Here is a 15,259-nt window from a genome sequence, read left to right on the forward strand (position 1 = left end):
AGAGGGGCAGAGAGAGAGAGAGAGGGAGGGAGACACAGAATCCGAAGCAGGCTCCAGGCTGCGAGCTGTCAGCACAGAGCCCGATGCGGGGCTCGAACTCACCAATCGTGAGATCATGACCTGAGCCGAAGTTGGACGCTTAACCCACTGAGCCACCCAGGAGCCCCTAAATTTCTACCTTTTAAAAGTCTGGAAGGAAACGCACCAAGTTCGTGACCCAGATGAATTTTAATTCTCCCTCTGTGGCATTTGATCATTACTTGTGATGAGGATGAATCATATCAGTGGGATGGAATCATCAAGGGAATTATTTAGGAATGAAGCCAGCTGTCCTTGAAGCCAGGGGCTGCTTGATGACTTGTGTCATGTGTGATTCTTCAGGCAGGCGACGAGGGGCGGGGCGGGGAGATACTGAGGCTTCTGGAGGCGGGAATCGAACCTGATCCTGGAGCAGGCCCCTTCAGCATGAGCTCGACGTCGCGGGGAGCCGAGAAACGGCGAGGAGAATCCCCGAATTCGCCCCGCCTCCCTTCCGTGCCTCCGTCCGCCAGGGGGCGCCGCTGGCTACTGTCCAGCTCCCAACTGCGCGGCCCAGCAGGCAAAACGGCCCTCTTTGCAACCCCGTTTCCCCATCCCTGAGATGGGCGCGGCGTTAATTTTGGGTGATAGGTTTATTTAACCCCAGAGACACGTTCAGTGCCCCACGTTTCTAAGATATTTCGGAGAGGTCACGGACACCACCCTCCAACCAAAGTTTACCCAAGTACTAGGATCAGGCCATGGAGGGGAAACTGAGGCCCGGAACGGGCTGTGCCTGGAAAGAAAGCGTCAGAGGCCCCCTTCCCCCTACAGGGAGCCTGGGGGAGCCTCAGAAACAGGAGGTGTAGAGATTTGCCGTTGGGGGAGGGGGCGGATTCTGCGCTTTGTTGCTGTTCTGTAAGAGGGAGAAAAGGGGGGCGGCAGGGGTCCCGGGGCTAGGGAGAACAGAACCCACAGACCCGAGGACAGAAACTACAGCCACTTAAAGCAACAACCAGTGAGTGCGCAGGCGGTCGTAAGCTAAGTCAGTCTTCAGAGACAGTTCCCGGCACAGAGCCCTCTTTCCTGCTCCGTATTGGTCCCGACCGCAGCTCCTGAGCCAGAATCGGGTCTGGGACAAAGCTTTGGTGCTGAAAATTCTCCCGTTCGAGTTTCCAATCTCTTGCGTGCAGCTGCCTGGCAGTTGAAGGCGAGGCGCCTGAGGTGGGGGTGCATCGCCTGGGGGCTGCCTCCCCACCCCCTTGTGCAGGGCTACACGCAGCGGGCCCGGGCCCGGCACACAGCAGGTGCCCAATAAACATGTGATAAAGGGTGAACGAACCAAGTGATGGATGTCCCTCAAGAATGGCCGCTGGAGAAGGTGGACGAGGGGCCTGGCGAGACACCCTCTTTCCACACGGGGGGGGGGGGGGGGGAAGCCCAGGAGGGAGAGATCCCAAGGGTGCTGGGAGAGGCTGCCTCCAGCCCAGCCCCTTGGAGAGCTCTCTCGGCAAATCCAGGTTCAGACTGGCCCCCAGCCAGCTGCCTTCGCTTTGACCGTGAGGCCTGCCTAGAACTAAAAGCTTGGTCTTCTCCCTCAGTGGTAGGGGTGGTGGGGACGGGGGGACAGAGGCAAGGCAGGGGCCACCTCGGACCTCTTCCTGGAAGGCCCACCCACCCAATCAGGAGCCATTAGGTCCCGAAGGGCTCAGCCATCACACTGGCCTCATGGTCCACGCAGGGCTTGCCCACAGGCCTCTGGTTGTCCAGGGGTAGGGCCCCAGGGTGTGGGCTGGCCTCAGGGACCAGCCGCTCAGTGTCGGGTGACTCCCAGACCTCCGTGTCCAATGTTGGTCCCTCCTCCTCCTCCTCCTCCTCCTCTTCTGCCTCCTCCAGAGTCAGCTCAAACTGGAATCTGTCGGGGCCACCCTGCTCGGGGCGGGTGAGATCCACAGGACTGCGGGGGATCTTGCTCTGGTACCACTCACGGTTGTCCTCCAATGTATCTAGCAGGTCCTGTGCGTCTGGGTGCACGAGATCAGCCCACGTCTCCCACAGTGGGTGTGCAATGTAATCAATGAAACCCACCTGTGGGTTGATACAGGGCAGGGAGGTGGGGAAGGTAGCTGTGGCGTGAGTCACCGTGGAACCTAGACCTGGTCCGGCCTCCAGGCCTCTGCCCTGGTTGTTCCCTCTGTCTGGAATGCCAGCTCCCAACTCCTACTCATCCTTCAAAACCCTCTTCAAACAGCCCCTCCTCTGGGAAAGCGCTCCTGCCCCTTCTGGTCTCCCTCAACCCCTAAGTCTTTCTCCCTACCTCACCCCGGTCACCTCACCTCAGGGCCGGATGTATGTGGCCCCCAGACTGGGAGCCCCTCCAGGTTCCCCCCGCCTCCACGGCACCCAAACAGGTATTTCCAAACTCCTCCCGTACGGATCCCTCCCCCCCCCCTGCAACGGATCCCTCTCCCCGGATCCCTCCCCCCCCTGCAACGGATCCCTCTCCCCGCAGTCCAGAGGGAATGCCTCCCGGGACTGACTCCATACAGCCCAGGGCAGACCTCACCCTTAGGCCACTTCCCCTCACTGGCCAGCTGTGGTCAAGCCAGGACTCCCGGGGTGGGCTCACCCAGCGTTTCCCTCCCCGATCCCCGGTGCCTGCTGGTGGCTCAGCCCAGGGGCCCTCACACCTGGGACTTCTCCACCGAGGCGGTGTGCTTGTCACACATGGGGCTGATATCCAGGCCTGATTCACGCTCCCGGTCGCCCTGCTGGAAGAACTCGGCCATGATGCGGTCGGTCCACCGGCGGTACAGCTCCAGCGGCTTGGTGGGGTTGCTGAGGTCAGCACAGTGTACCAGGTTCTGCAAGACCTGGGGAGACCAAGGCTCGGGAGGGCTCGGGCCGGGCCACTCTCAGGCCTGGTAGCCTCCGCGAGAGGCTGGCGCCACGAACACCCCCATCTTACGGGTGGGGAAACTGAGGCCCGGGTGGGAAAGAAGGGCCAAGGCATCGGCGTGTGGCTCTGGGTGCCTCCGTTTCTTCAAGCTGGCTGCGCAGCCGGTGCTTCGTAAGCAAAGCTAGGTGAGAGCCGTGGAAACCGAGGCTCCAGGGCCCATCTGGACACACACCTGGATGCGGTCAGAATAGTTGTCCAACAGCAGGACTCCAAGGCTTGTCACCTTCTTGGTCTCCACCATGGTCTTGAGGTCGGCCAGGAGGTTCATGTGTTTGGACATGTCCGTGGCCAGCACCTGGGAGCAGACAAGATGACGAGGATGAGAACTGCGCCCGCCCCACCTTCCAGACCCCACGCCCACTCCGCTCCTTAGCCCTCTGAGCCTCAGTACCCTCATCTGTGAAATGGGGGGGGGGGGTGTCACAAGATTCACTGTAAACTCAGTTCACCAGAGGAGCTGAGTCAACGGTCCTTTCTCCAAGGTTGCTGGGTTCGTGAGGGTACATCCCACACATGGGACAGGGCACAGGGAGAGAAATTAAACCGGGGGCTGGGGTGCCCGAGGGCGGTGGTGAAGCCCAGCAGAGGGCATAGCCTGTGCAAAGGCCCTGGTGCTGGGTGAGCTGAGGAACACAGAGGAGGCAGTTGCGATGGCAGCTGAGGGGAGCAGTGAGTCTCAGGGAGGAGTGGGGGATTTATTCAGAGGGCCACGGGAGCCACAGGTGGATCTGAAACCAGCAAGGACCCGCCTTTGGTGCTCCCCAACCCCACTGTGGCCACCGTGCGGCCAGAAGGGCTGTTTTCAGACATTTGGAGGGAAGTTCAGCTCTGAGCACAGCCGTTTCAACTTAACTGAAAAAAATAATAATAATCAGTTTCACTGGACCCGAGCACAGCCAGCCCAGGAGTGATCCACACGCGGTGCGTGGGCTCCTCTGAGAATCAAAGAAAAATCTCAAAAGTTCTCCCCAAACCTCCCACCCGCCCGAAATGATGTTCCTACCGGGGGTACCTATTGCCCAAGGCCCCAAGTCAAGACCACCTCACCAAACTTTTAATTCTTGGTTTCCTCTGAGCTATCCCCACATGCTGTTCCCTCTGCTAGAAACACTCCTCCCTACCTCATGGCCGCCACACCCTGCGAGTCCTGCCAATTTCAGTGTTCCCTCCCGGGGAAGCCCTCCCCAGCCTTGAGTACTCCCCTGCCTCCCCCCATCACGGCTCTATCTCTAGGTTCTCTCATCATGGCTCTGCCTATGGGTTCCTCTCTCTCACAGGCCATTGAGTCTCCTAAAGTCTCCTCCACAGGCCATTTTTTAAAAATATTTTTTTAAGTTTATTTATTTTTGAGACAGAGAGAGACAGAGCATGAACGGGGGAGGGTCAGAGACAGAGGGAGACACAGAATCGGAAGCAGGCTCCGGGCTCTGAGCCATCAGCCCCGAGCCCGACGCGGGGCTCGAACTCACGGACCGCGAGATCGTGACCTGAGCTGAAGTCGGACGCTTAACCGACTGAGCCACCCAGGCGCCCCTCCACAGGCCATTGAGTCTCCTACTGGTCATTGGCACAGGGCAAGCACACAATAGGTGTCCAATAAACGCTTGTTCAATTAATGAAAGAGGGGCGCTTGGCTGGTTTAGTCTGCAGAGCATGCGCCTCTTGATCTCAGGATCGTGAGTTCAAACCCCACGTTGGGCGTGGAGCCTACTTAATTAAAATAATAATAATAATAATAATAATAATAATAAGTTAAATAATTAACGAATGAGACACAAGACCCCAAAGCCTACTGTTGTCTTTTGATCTGAAACATACCAAATGGACAGACTTATGGCTCAGAACAAAGTTGCACCTGGGACCCCAGAAACTCAGTTTATGAAACTCTGCCAGGATTTCATTCCCCCAGCCAAGGGTCCGGTGACCCTCACCCAGGGCTTGGATGGTCACTGCCCCATTTTACAGAGGAGGAAGCTCAGGCTCAGAGCGGAGACATGTCCAGGTCCGACCGAACCCCCAGCCAGGCCAAGATCACCCCCATCCCGTTCATAGCCGTGTCCTCACCATGTCGATGACCATCCTGCGCAGACTCAGCCGCTGCTTGGCACTGAGGTTCTGGAAGATGTCACAGTTCTCTGCCTGCAGCAGCTTGAAGCCCACGGCCAGGTGGTGGTTCTCCAGCACGGAGGCATCGTTGTACATGAGCGCAAGCTCTGAGTCTGTGGCGGGGGGGGGGGGGGGGGGGGCAGAGAGCCTCAAGACCTGTCCACCCACCACCTCCACCCAAAGGAGTTGGTAGGCAAACTCCTACTCGTGCACGAAGGCCCCAACTCTAATGCCCTCTATTCCGCGAAGCCTTCTAGAATTCTGTCTTTCCCCCTAGCCCTGCCCTGACCGCAGGTCTGGGGACATCGGTGTTCAGATCTCCCTCCTCGAGACTGGGGACCCCTTGAGGCGTCGGCGTGGCAGGAGGCAGTGCGCACTGAGGGCCAGCTGAATGAACAACTGAGTCACCGTCTTACTGGACTCTGGGCTGGTTGAGTAAGAAGGCTCCACTCTCATCCCAGGCTCTCCAAGGATGTATACAAGAGGCACCCAGTAATTACCTGAGTTTTTCCGACATCTCGAAGGGACCCTGAACTTTAATATTTTTTTAACGTTTATTTATCTTTGAGAGACAGAGCACGAGCAGGGGAGGGGCAGAGAGAGAGGGAGACACAGAATCCGAAGCAGGCTCCGGGCTCCGAGCTGTCAGCCCAGAGCCCGATGCGGGGCAGGAACTCACCAACCGTGAGATCCGTGACCCGAGCCGAAGCCGGACGCTTAACCGACTGAGCCACCGAGGCGCCCCGAAAGGACCCTGAGCTTTAAAACCTTTGTGGCCCCAGAGCAGCTCCGCCACGTTTGTTATCTTCTCATGTATTGAGCACCTACTGTGTACCTGTAACTGCTCTGAGCACCAAAGGGAAGGACTGTCCCAGCCATTTCACAAACGGGGAAATGAGGCTCAGAGCAGGAATGGGTGGGTCTGGGGTCAGATGATTGACAGGTGGGGCCCCACCCCCGACTCACTGGTGTTAACGAGGAACTGGTTGGAGACCCCAGGATGGTCCACGTCGTGGATGGCGCTGGCGAAGATAGCAGCCAGGACTTCCAGGTCTGTGAAAACGGCCTGGGCAGGCAGGCGGCGTGAGAAGTAAGGGGTGGGCTCCCTGCACCCTGCACCCACCCTGGCTGCCTCTAGACTTAGGGTAGTACCTCAAGGGCAGGTGTGGCCAGCAGCACGTGCGTGGACTGAGCCACGTCGGCGGCGTGTAGGCTGTTGTGGTAGGCCACATCGGCATGGTAGTGACTTTCCAACGTCAGAAGGTAGGTGACGAGTGTGTCTGCTGGGATCTGAAATGTCTTGAGCAGGTCTCGTTCCTGGTCCATCACAGGCCTCCAGTCAAGGCCTTGGCCTCTGGGGCAGCACCATACACTGTTCCTATGCCTTCTCTCCTTCTGAGCTCCTATCCGTCCCTCAAATGCCCCCTCTTCCAGGACGCCCTCCCTGCTCTCCCTCCGAACTCCCTTGGTCTCTGTCCTGCCCCTCTGGTCTATCCCTGACCTCACAAGCCTGGGGCTCTCTTCGCCCAGTCCTTCCCTCCAGCCCTGAGTCTCTTCAGGGCCAGGCTCCGGGCTGAGGCTTGTTGCCAATGCATTTTTCCACCTAGTGAACTCCTATTCGTGCTTCAATACGCAGCTCGCATTATGCCATTCGGGGGGATCAGGGAGGACTTGAAGAACGAGTGTCCCCCGAGGCCTTGGGGTAGGAAGATGCGAAGGAAAGAAGCCCCAGTAGCGTCGGAAGCCAAGGGCGGGGAGGTACCTGAAAGATGTTGAACATGATGGTTGTAAGGGGCCGGTTCCCGCTTAGCTCTGCCACCTTGAACACGTCGAGCCCCCATTTGTTGGTATCTTCCAGTTCCTAAAATGCGAAGAACTGAAGCTTAACTCCAGCCCAGCTTGCTCCGACTCTGGACCCTTGACATCCCCCACCGGGCCTCAGGTCCTATGCTGAGCCCCACCTGCCCAATCTACAGGTGGGCAAACCGAGGCCCAAGGTAGGGCATCCACACAGGGCCAGGACCCAACGGCAAGTCTCGGTATTCCAGTTGGGGACCCACCTTGGCCAGCTGCCCCTCCTGGTCAGTCTGGACCCCAAAGCGTGGGACGGTGGCTGCAGAGAGGCCGGCACTGTGGGGGAGCCCACGCAGGCCGCTGATCTGGGACATGGGCCTTGGGGTCTCCGTGGGGGTCACCCTGGGCAACTCCATCTCAGTCTGCTGGTCTGTAGATGGAGCAGGGCGGGGCTCAGGGAAACTGATTCACCTGCTGGGGTCATCCTGCCTCGCCTCAGGTCACGGACCTTGCCAAACCTCAGGATCTACCTATTTCTTTCTCATCTGGATCAAAGTAAGCTTGGAGTAAAGTCCCTATCCGGCCCGTAGCTACCCTTCTCCGTTCATGGCTGATCTCAGGGACCTCTTCTGTTTGATATTGCCCGTCGGCAACCAGGGCTCAGCATTTCCCCCCAAAAAGCCAAATGTGCTTTCCATCTCCCAAGGTGGAGACCCAGCTGTCTCGTTCACTCCCTATCTCCCTTGGAAAACTTCTACTCGTACTTCAAAACCCTAGCTTGAATATGCCCCTCCACCTAACAGTGCCTTCTGTTCCTCTCTCTGGAACAGCTCTGACCCATGGGGTTGGAAGTGTCCGTGCCCAGCTCTGTCTCCCCAGGAGGCCCGTAAGAGAAGTCTTTTCTGTTTCTTGATTCTTCCTACCTCTATTGTGTTGCTCAAGCAGTGACCCACCACAGCTCACCCAGGAAGGTTCGGGAGATGTACTCGGACACCTGGTTCCCAGAGCGGCTGGTTTCAGACAGGTGAGTTAATTCCCGGTTCAGCATCCGCTTGAACTGCAGGGGAAGGTGAGGACAGTGATGATGGGGGCACCGTGGCCAGAGGCAAATGATCTGGGCTATGTGGCCCTCCTCACCTTGTTGGAGGCCATTTCCCCCACTGAGTGCCGCGTCTGTAGTGTCTCCAGCTGGTCCAGACACCAGTCCAGCTCGTCCAGTGTCTCCAGAGCCAGCTTCTGCCCAGGGTCCTCTGGGGGCCGAGCTGGTCAGGAGGCCTGCCTCACCCTCCCCCCTCCCCGCCTTGGGGACCCCGCATCTCTCATGCCACCTTCTCTTGCATCTGGACCCCAGAGCCCTTCCCAATAAGGCCACTCAGGACCTCAGGACCTGAGTGGTAGACATGTCCCCAAGTAGCTGTGTGACCACGGATGGGCAGGTCTCTGCCCCTCCCTGGGCCTCAGCCTCCCCATCTGTAATACGGGTATGGCAGACCCCACCCCCAAAGGTGTTCTGGAGATTACAATTAGCAAGTCCCTAAGGACTCATGGGCTGAGTAGGTCGCCACGGAGAGGAAGTTCACAGCCGTCCAGCTGTGGGAGGAAGGGGAAGGGGCAGGCACATTACCTGTAAGTGGAGGGGGCTGACTGCCAAATAGGGGGTTTTCCACCGACGCCTGCCTGCGGTACAGATGGCCTCCCTCACTCATGGGCCCCGCCCCCAAGTCCCCCAGGCCCCGCCCCTACCCACCCCTTGCCCCGCCTCGCCCCGTCCCTCAGGTCGCCGGCCACCTTATTTCGGGTCAGGCCCCAGCGCAGCTTCGCCCACCTGTCTTCAGGCCCCGCCCCTCTAGGCCTCGTCCCGCCCCCTCCTGCCCTTCCCTCCCGCAGGCCCCGCCCCGATGCCCGCCCGAGTTGGCCCCGTCTCTTTCTCGGCTTGACCCCGCCTCCGCCCCGCCTTCTGCGTACGTGGCTGCCCCGCGGCCTTGCAGGTGGGCTAGGGCTGCGACGTTGCTCCGAACCGTTCTCAGACTTGCAAGGACCTGTCGGAAGGGGCGCGATCAGCGCTGGAAGGCAGGGGTCGGTTCTCCCCGCTTGGCCCAGGGGAGGAGGGGCAAATGGTGGGCACCCACCTGGGCAAAAGGCGTCACAATCATGTCTTCTCCGTGTCTGCGGGGGGGAGACGGGACATCAGGAAGGGCGGCCAAGAGAAGCCCTCACGCTGGTTCCCATCTTCCAGCTTTTTATACATATATATGTATATATATATATATATTTTAATGTTTATTTATTTTTGAGAGAGAGAGAGCGAACATTGGAGGGGTAGAGAGAGAGAGAAGGAGACAGAGGATCCAAAGCAGGCTCTGCGCTGACAGCGGGCCTGATGTGGGGTCTGAACTCAGCGCTGGGAAATCATGACCTGTGCTGAAGTCCCGATGCTTAACCGACTGAGCCCCCCAGGCCCCCCACACCCACCGCCTTCTTCCAGCTTTTACCCAGACTATGCCCTCTACTGAGTGTGACCTCCCCACATGACTCCACCTTTGGTCCCTATGCTCCCCTCACCTGACTAGTCTGAAAGCCACCAGAGCTCCTCTGACCAAGCCCCATCTCACAAATAGTGAACCATGGGCAGCAGAGGTCTTAAGAGAGGCAAGGCGGAAATTACCGTGTTTTTCTTTTTTTTTTTTTTTTTTTTTGAATTTTCTTTTTTTGAATTTTTTTTTCAATATATGAAATTTATTGTCAAATTGGTTTCCATACACCGTGTTTTTCTTTTCAGTATGGCTACCACGAAGCTCAAATCAAGGCGTTTGTTCGGTTGCTGTCACTGAACTTAACATCTCCGGATCGCCACCGAACACAGAGACTTACTGGGTATCATTCTCAGCATGCTCGACTGAATAAGGGACCTGCTTAAACTGCAAAGCCCAGCTCAAGTGACCACTTGAAGGCGGTTTGCTGAATGGAGACATTAAGGAAGGAGGGACGAACAAGGAGGTGTCATCCCATCAGTCTTGGACTCACAGATCACTAGCCACAGAGGAGTTCCGAGACATGGCCTTGGGTGACAGGTCGTAGTCGCTGTCGGAGCGGTACAGGAAGGACTCTCGCCTCTGGCCGTGCTGAGCAGGGGCCTGGATGACCCGGCCAAGGCCAGGCCCGGCCTGAGGGTCCAGGGTGCTCCTCCCGCACGACAGTCCATTTTCCAGATCAAAGCTGAGGGCAGATTAGGCATGGTCAGTGCCGAGGGTCCTGGCATGTGGAGGCCTGGCCGTGGCCCACACCCGCTGTCACATCCTCCCCGGGGGGCCTCGGTGGGTTGGGCAGAATAGCCTCCGGCTCGTCTACCTCCCCACAGGCACACGCCTACTCAGGGACCGCGTGCCTCTCATTCCTCTGTCTCCACATCTGTACCCCGGAGCCTTTCCCACTGGGAGCAACCTGGGCTCTGGGACATGAGTTTCGGATCTGTCCCCAAGTGACTGTGTGACCGTGGGTGGGTTTCAGCCTTTCTCTGGACATCAACCACTTGGTCTCTAATGTGGGCGTGGTATACTCCTTCCCCGAGGAGGCTTTTAGGGAGTTACAACAGAGGACCTGACGAGGGGCAACTGTGTAAATTAAGGTCGAGGTCGCATGGTAAGTTCACGGGGACTGGAAATGACTTCCTGGGTTTTCCTTTCTGGAGACCAGGGTCCTGCCTGGATCTGACACGCTCCAAGGCTCCCCCAGCCGGCTTAGGAGATGCTCCCATCACCTGCCCCCACCCCCAGCACCCAGGCCCCAGCCCATTCCTTATGGCCCGGCCCCAATCTCCACGACCACGCCCCCAGCTCACTTGGCCTTATCCTCAGTTTCCCCACTCGCCTGCTTCGTTTTAGGTCCAAGCGCTCTGCCTGTTCTTTTCCACCTCCGGGCCTTTGCACAGGCTGTGCCCTCTGCCCGGAGCACCAACGTCCCTCCCTCGGGTGCCCCTTGTTTCGGATAATGCCCAATACCCCCTCCCAGCTGTCAGCCCTTGTGTCTCCATCATGCCACACTCTGACTGGGTAATGGGTATCTACACCCCTACCCCTTGGGATTAGAGATCAGAGAAGAAGTGGGAGGGGCCCGGGGAAATAGAAGTGTGGGAGAGGAGTTAGGACAGTGAGCAGTTAGCAACCAGGGAGAGGAGGGGCCATCTGTGTGTGGGTCATGGGCTTTTGAGAAGCGGATAGGCAGGAGAAGCGAAGACAGGAAGACACCGGAGACCGCCCCAAACATGGGGCTCCTGGCTAAGGGCCGGTGTCCGCTTCGTCCCCTGCGAAGGGACCCCATCCCACACCACGGGCCAGGATCAGCGCCTGCCTGAAGATTCTGAGCAGGGGATTCGGCTCAGACCGTGGTGGGGGTGGGGAATTCGACAGGATTCTGTCCAGTTCGGCCGGATTCGGTCTGGGTCGGTCAAGTACAGCCAGGTTTGACCTGAGTTTGGTCTGATCACACAGGTTTGGGCCTGGTCCAGATAGGTTCGGTCGGGTGAATTCGGTAAGATTCGGATACGTCCGCCCGCGCTCGGGAAGGAAGGTTCGGCTACATTCGGTCATGTTCGCCTAAATCCGGCAGCGCTAGGTTTCCGAGCAAGTCCGGGTGGCCCTCGACCCGAGTCGGGCGTATTCGGCTTCGTCCGGCCTCACTCGGGTGAACTCGGGCATATTCGGCTATGTCGGCAGCTCTCGGCCTTTTCGAGTTCGCCGCCTCCCTGAGAATCCCCAGGCTGCTGGGACCTCCGAGCTCCCGCTTCGTGACGTCACCCTTAGGGGCGGGGCTTCTTAACCCTACCCTGCCCAGGCCGGGGCTTGGTGGCGGGCAGCGAAACACCCTGGAGGGCTAGCGGCCCTCGGAGGGGGGAGTCCTGCCCTCGGAGGGGGGAGTCCTGGGGGTGGTGCACCTCTACCCCTTCCTTGCCTCTCCTCAAATGTTCTGGAAGAGCAAATCTATGGATCAAGAGGGAAACAGGCCAGGAGAGGCAACAGGGTGCTGGATTCGCATCCAAGTAATAGGTGCAGAGGGTTAAGGGCTGGGCCGGGATTTTCGCGCCGCGAGAAAAGCTGTTTTTCTTTCTGCTCTAAACTTAGCCCGGAGCGGCGGGGTCAGACCGTGATTCCATGACGCGGGCGGCGCGGAGCGAGGTCGCCTGGACTATGAGAATCGCGCGTCTTAGGTAAACTGAGGCAAGAGGGCCCCGGAGGAACCCACCCTCCTCTAGTCTCACCTTCTGGGACTGGTGGCTCTCCCTCAACGCCTTTGAGCTCTCTCCGGAGAGGACCTCTCTCCCTCCGCAGGGACCCCTCTTCGCGGGCGTCTGGTGCCCTGGGGACGCTCTCCGGGATCTGGGCCACCCCTCCAACCCCTCCGGGGCTGAAATGGAGCCATCAAGGACCACGGTCACGACTCCCTCCACCCTGCCAGCTGTCGCTGGCCGTGTGACCTTGGTGAAGGGACCTCCAGTCCCTGAGCCGCCAGGTGCCAAATTATCAAGTGAGTAGTAACGCGGCACGAATCCAGCGCAAGGCGCCAAACGCGGTCCGCGCCCACAAGCCCCACCTCCCGCCCCAGCCTCGCCCCCGAGCCCCACGAGGTCACAGCTTCCTGAAGGGGTCGGGGTTCGAACCCGAACAGTGGGTCGAGTCTTTGTAGGACGCGTGTGGGGCTGAGGGCAGGTCCGCTTTCACCGGGGGACACACAACTCTCCCGCTTACGCTGCGAACGCCCTGTTTCGAGGGCCCCGTCAAATCAGGTCTTCATCTGTAGACGCCGAAGGCTTAGTGTGAGCCACCCCCACCCCCTCCCCGGGGGCCATCTAGTCGCTGGCTCCGGGACCCGACTGGGGAGCGAGACCAAGGGGAGGAGTCATTTCCTCCTCCCCTCACCGCCAGGGCGTTCAGCCCGCCTGCCCCGGCCGACGAGGGTCAGGAGGAGACGTGAGCCTCAGCCCGTCCGGCTCGGGGCTGCACATCTGGAAAGGGACAGACGCTGGTCCCCAGGGCATGTGGACAGGCAGCGGGTGGAGGGAGACAGAAATGGAGAAAGAGTCTCCAAGTACGAGAGACCGAGAGCGGGCAGAGGGAGAGAGATCCCGAGAAAGAGAGGGAGGGGCAGAGCATCCCTACCCGGATTCCCCACCCGGCTCCAGCTGTCCCTGACTCTGCCCTTCCCACCTCCGGCCTGGCGGTTCTGGCGACCCCCGCCAGGCCCTCCTTCTCGCCTCACCACAGCGGATGGGCCACAGTGAAGCGCCGCTGCAGGCGGATACTCGGGTTCACCAGGAGCTTCCGGAAGAGCCCGGGGGAGCCGCGAGGGGAGCCCCGGGGAGAGCCGGGCCCGGGGGCCGGGGCGGGCGCGGGGGGTCCCTGCATCGCCAAGACCGCATGGAGGCTGCACCCAGCGCGGGCTGCGCGGGACCTTTTCTGGACAGCCGCGGGGGCGGGGCCCGGCGGGGAGGGGGGGCAGAGGGCGCACTGGCCCCGCCTCGCCGCGGGACCTCTCCTTGATGCCCCCACCGGGACCAATGGGGGAAACTGAGGCACTGAGCTGGACGCGACTCTCTGCTCCCTCCCTTTGGGGGTGGCCCCGTGGGTCCCAGAACCCGGATCTTACGCCACTTCTCTCTGCCTAAATGTCCCTAATTAGAGCAGCTTCTGGGGTTGGTAACTTGGCTGAAAAGAGTGAAATGCGGAAGTCAGTAAGGGAAGCGTCCCCCTTTGTGAGAGGGTCACAGAGGCACGGAGTTTACCGAGGGGCTGCCCGCGTCTCTCGCAGGGCTTCCAGCGCCCCTCTGCCCATTTCCCATACGGAGACAATGAGGCCTGGAGCCACTCGGCGCTGCCCAGCAACTACAGACCCTTAACCCTTTGCCAGGTGGAGAAACTGAGGCTTGGAGGGAGGTAGTAACAGGCACAAGGCTTTGCTGCAGGGCAGCGGGGTTCAAACCCAGCTCCCCCTCTCTGAGTCCCCCTCCACTAGGCCCCGCATGACCCCCACCCACTCTGACATTCCCCAGGCCCCGTCTCTGGATCCTTTCCTCTCTTTTGCTGTTCCTACTAGACAAACATCCGCACTCCACTCTCGCCAGGTCTTCCGTCTGTGAAGCATCAACTGCCTTTCCTCTGCCCCAGGAGGGACCCCAGGGGGCCTGGAAAGGGAGGTGTGTGTCTGGGGGTTTCCAGGGGTCTGTAGCAGGTGTTCTATCCTCTGAATGCTGGCACTGGGATGGCCCTGCCCCATTCCATAGGAAAGGAAACCAAGTCTCAGGGTATCACACTCGGAGGCAGGACCTCGAATGCCCATGTTTTAGGCAGAGGCAGCTCTAAGTGCATCTGTGTCCCTGCTGTGGGATGACACCCCCTCCCCCGCCTGGGCTTTGCCCCAGGGCACTTCATGAGTTTTGGGGTCCTTAGACAAACGGCACCCCCCTTTCTGGCACTCCTAGGGGAATGTGAGATACAATGGGGGTGGTTAGAGCTTCAGCGGGGACGCCTGAGGTGCTACAGGCAGGAGAACTCTGACTCTCTCCTGACTCCCAACCATCCCGTTGGCCCCATTGTACAGGTGAGAAAACGGAGGCTCAGAGAAGTAGGGTCCCGCTGGGGCTCAGGAGTGCAGAGAGTCTCAAGGACCTGGCTGGGAACCCCCTCCTGCTCCCATGGCCCTGCAACCGGACACCTGGTGGGAACCAGACTTGCTGTCCCAAGACAAAAATACCATCTGTAGTTGCTGTGGCTGGACCTAATTATAGCCGGTCCCCAGGGGATAGAGGCCGCCAGGATCAGCCTGGTGGAGGCACTGGGGACAGGGTCAGGGGAGCCTTGATATCACCTCGGCCCCGTGGGAGGGGCTTGGAATTGCCTGGTGTCCCCAAGGAGAAACTGAGGCACGGAGAGACTCAGTCCCTCCCCAGAAGTCACAGACACGAAATGGAGAGCTAAGACGAAATGCATCGACCCAAACTGCTTCCTACTAGCCTGGAGCTGAGCCAAGGGCTGTGCATGTAAAAGTCATTTGATTTTCAGAGCAAACTCTACAAAGTGGGGACTATCGTGCTCCTTTTGCCGATGGGGAAGTTGAGGCACAGAGAGGCGGTGTTCACTTGTCTGGGGGAGTGGTGGGGCCAGGGTCATTCAAGCCGAGGCAGGAGGGCTCCCTAGCTTGTGCCCTCTCCCACTTAATGCTTAACTGGCCCCAGCCCCTCTGGAGTCCCAGAGGCTACTCTGACATTCATGTTTGATCAAAAGTTTTAACAGTTTAATGGTTTGAAACATTAATAGATTCAACTTTAAATATTTTATTAACAGTTTTAACAGTACTGCTCTATTAATAGCTTTTGGGATGGAGAAACTGAAG

At 59.1% G+C, this 15,259-nt stretch overlaps 1 protein-coding gene across 1 annotated transcript; it reads right to left on the reverse strand.

The window, feature by feature from the left end:
• Positions 1-1,450: 1,450 nt before the first annotated feature.
• PDE4C (phosphodiesterase 4C) lies at positions 1,451-13,331 on the reverse strand. The gene is made up of 15 exons (XM_042928908.1): positions 13,130-13,331; positions 9,902-10,093; positions 9,007-9,043; positions 8,843-8,916; positions 8,502-8,554; positions 8,015-8,127; positions 7,841-7,934; positions 7,144-7,307; positions 6,846-6,944; positions 6,236-6,400; positions 6,050-6,149; positions 5,042-5,196; positions 3,150-3,272; positions 2,709-2,891; positions 1,451-2,106 (listed from the first exon to the last, which is right to left on the reverse strand). The coding sequence occupies exons 1-15, from the start codon at positions 13,273-13,275 to the stop codon at positions 1,711-1,713; spliced, it is 2,094 nt and encodes a 697-aa protein (XP_042784842.1). The 5' UTR covers positions 13,276-13,331; the 3' UTR covers positions 1,451-1,710.
• Positions 13,332-15,259: the final 1,928 nt, after the last annotated feature.

This window comes from Panthera leo, chromosome A2 (assembly GCF_018350215.1).
Source record: "Panthera leo isolate Ple1 chromosome A2, P.leo_Ple1_pat1.1, whole genome shotgun sequence".
NCBI lineage: Eukaryota > Metazoa > Chordata > Mammalia > Carnivora > Felidae > Panthera > Panthera leo.

Coding starts and splice junctions, on each gene's coding strand:
- PDE4C (XM_042928908.1), bottom strand. CDS start 13,275: ATGCAGGGACCCCCCGCGCCCGCCCCGGCCCCCGGGCCCGGCTCTCCC. Junction 9,044..9,901: donor TCCTCTGTGGCTAGTGATCT/GTGAGTCCAAGA, acceptor TCCCCCCCGCAG/ACACGGAGAAGACATGATTG. Junction 8,917..9,006: donor TTGTGACGCCTTTTGCCCAG/GTGGGTGCCCAC, acceptor CCCTTCCGACAG/GTCCTTGCAAGTCTGAGAAC.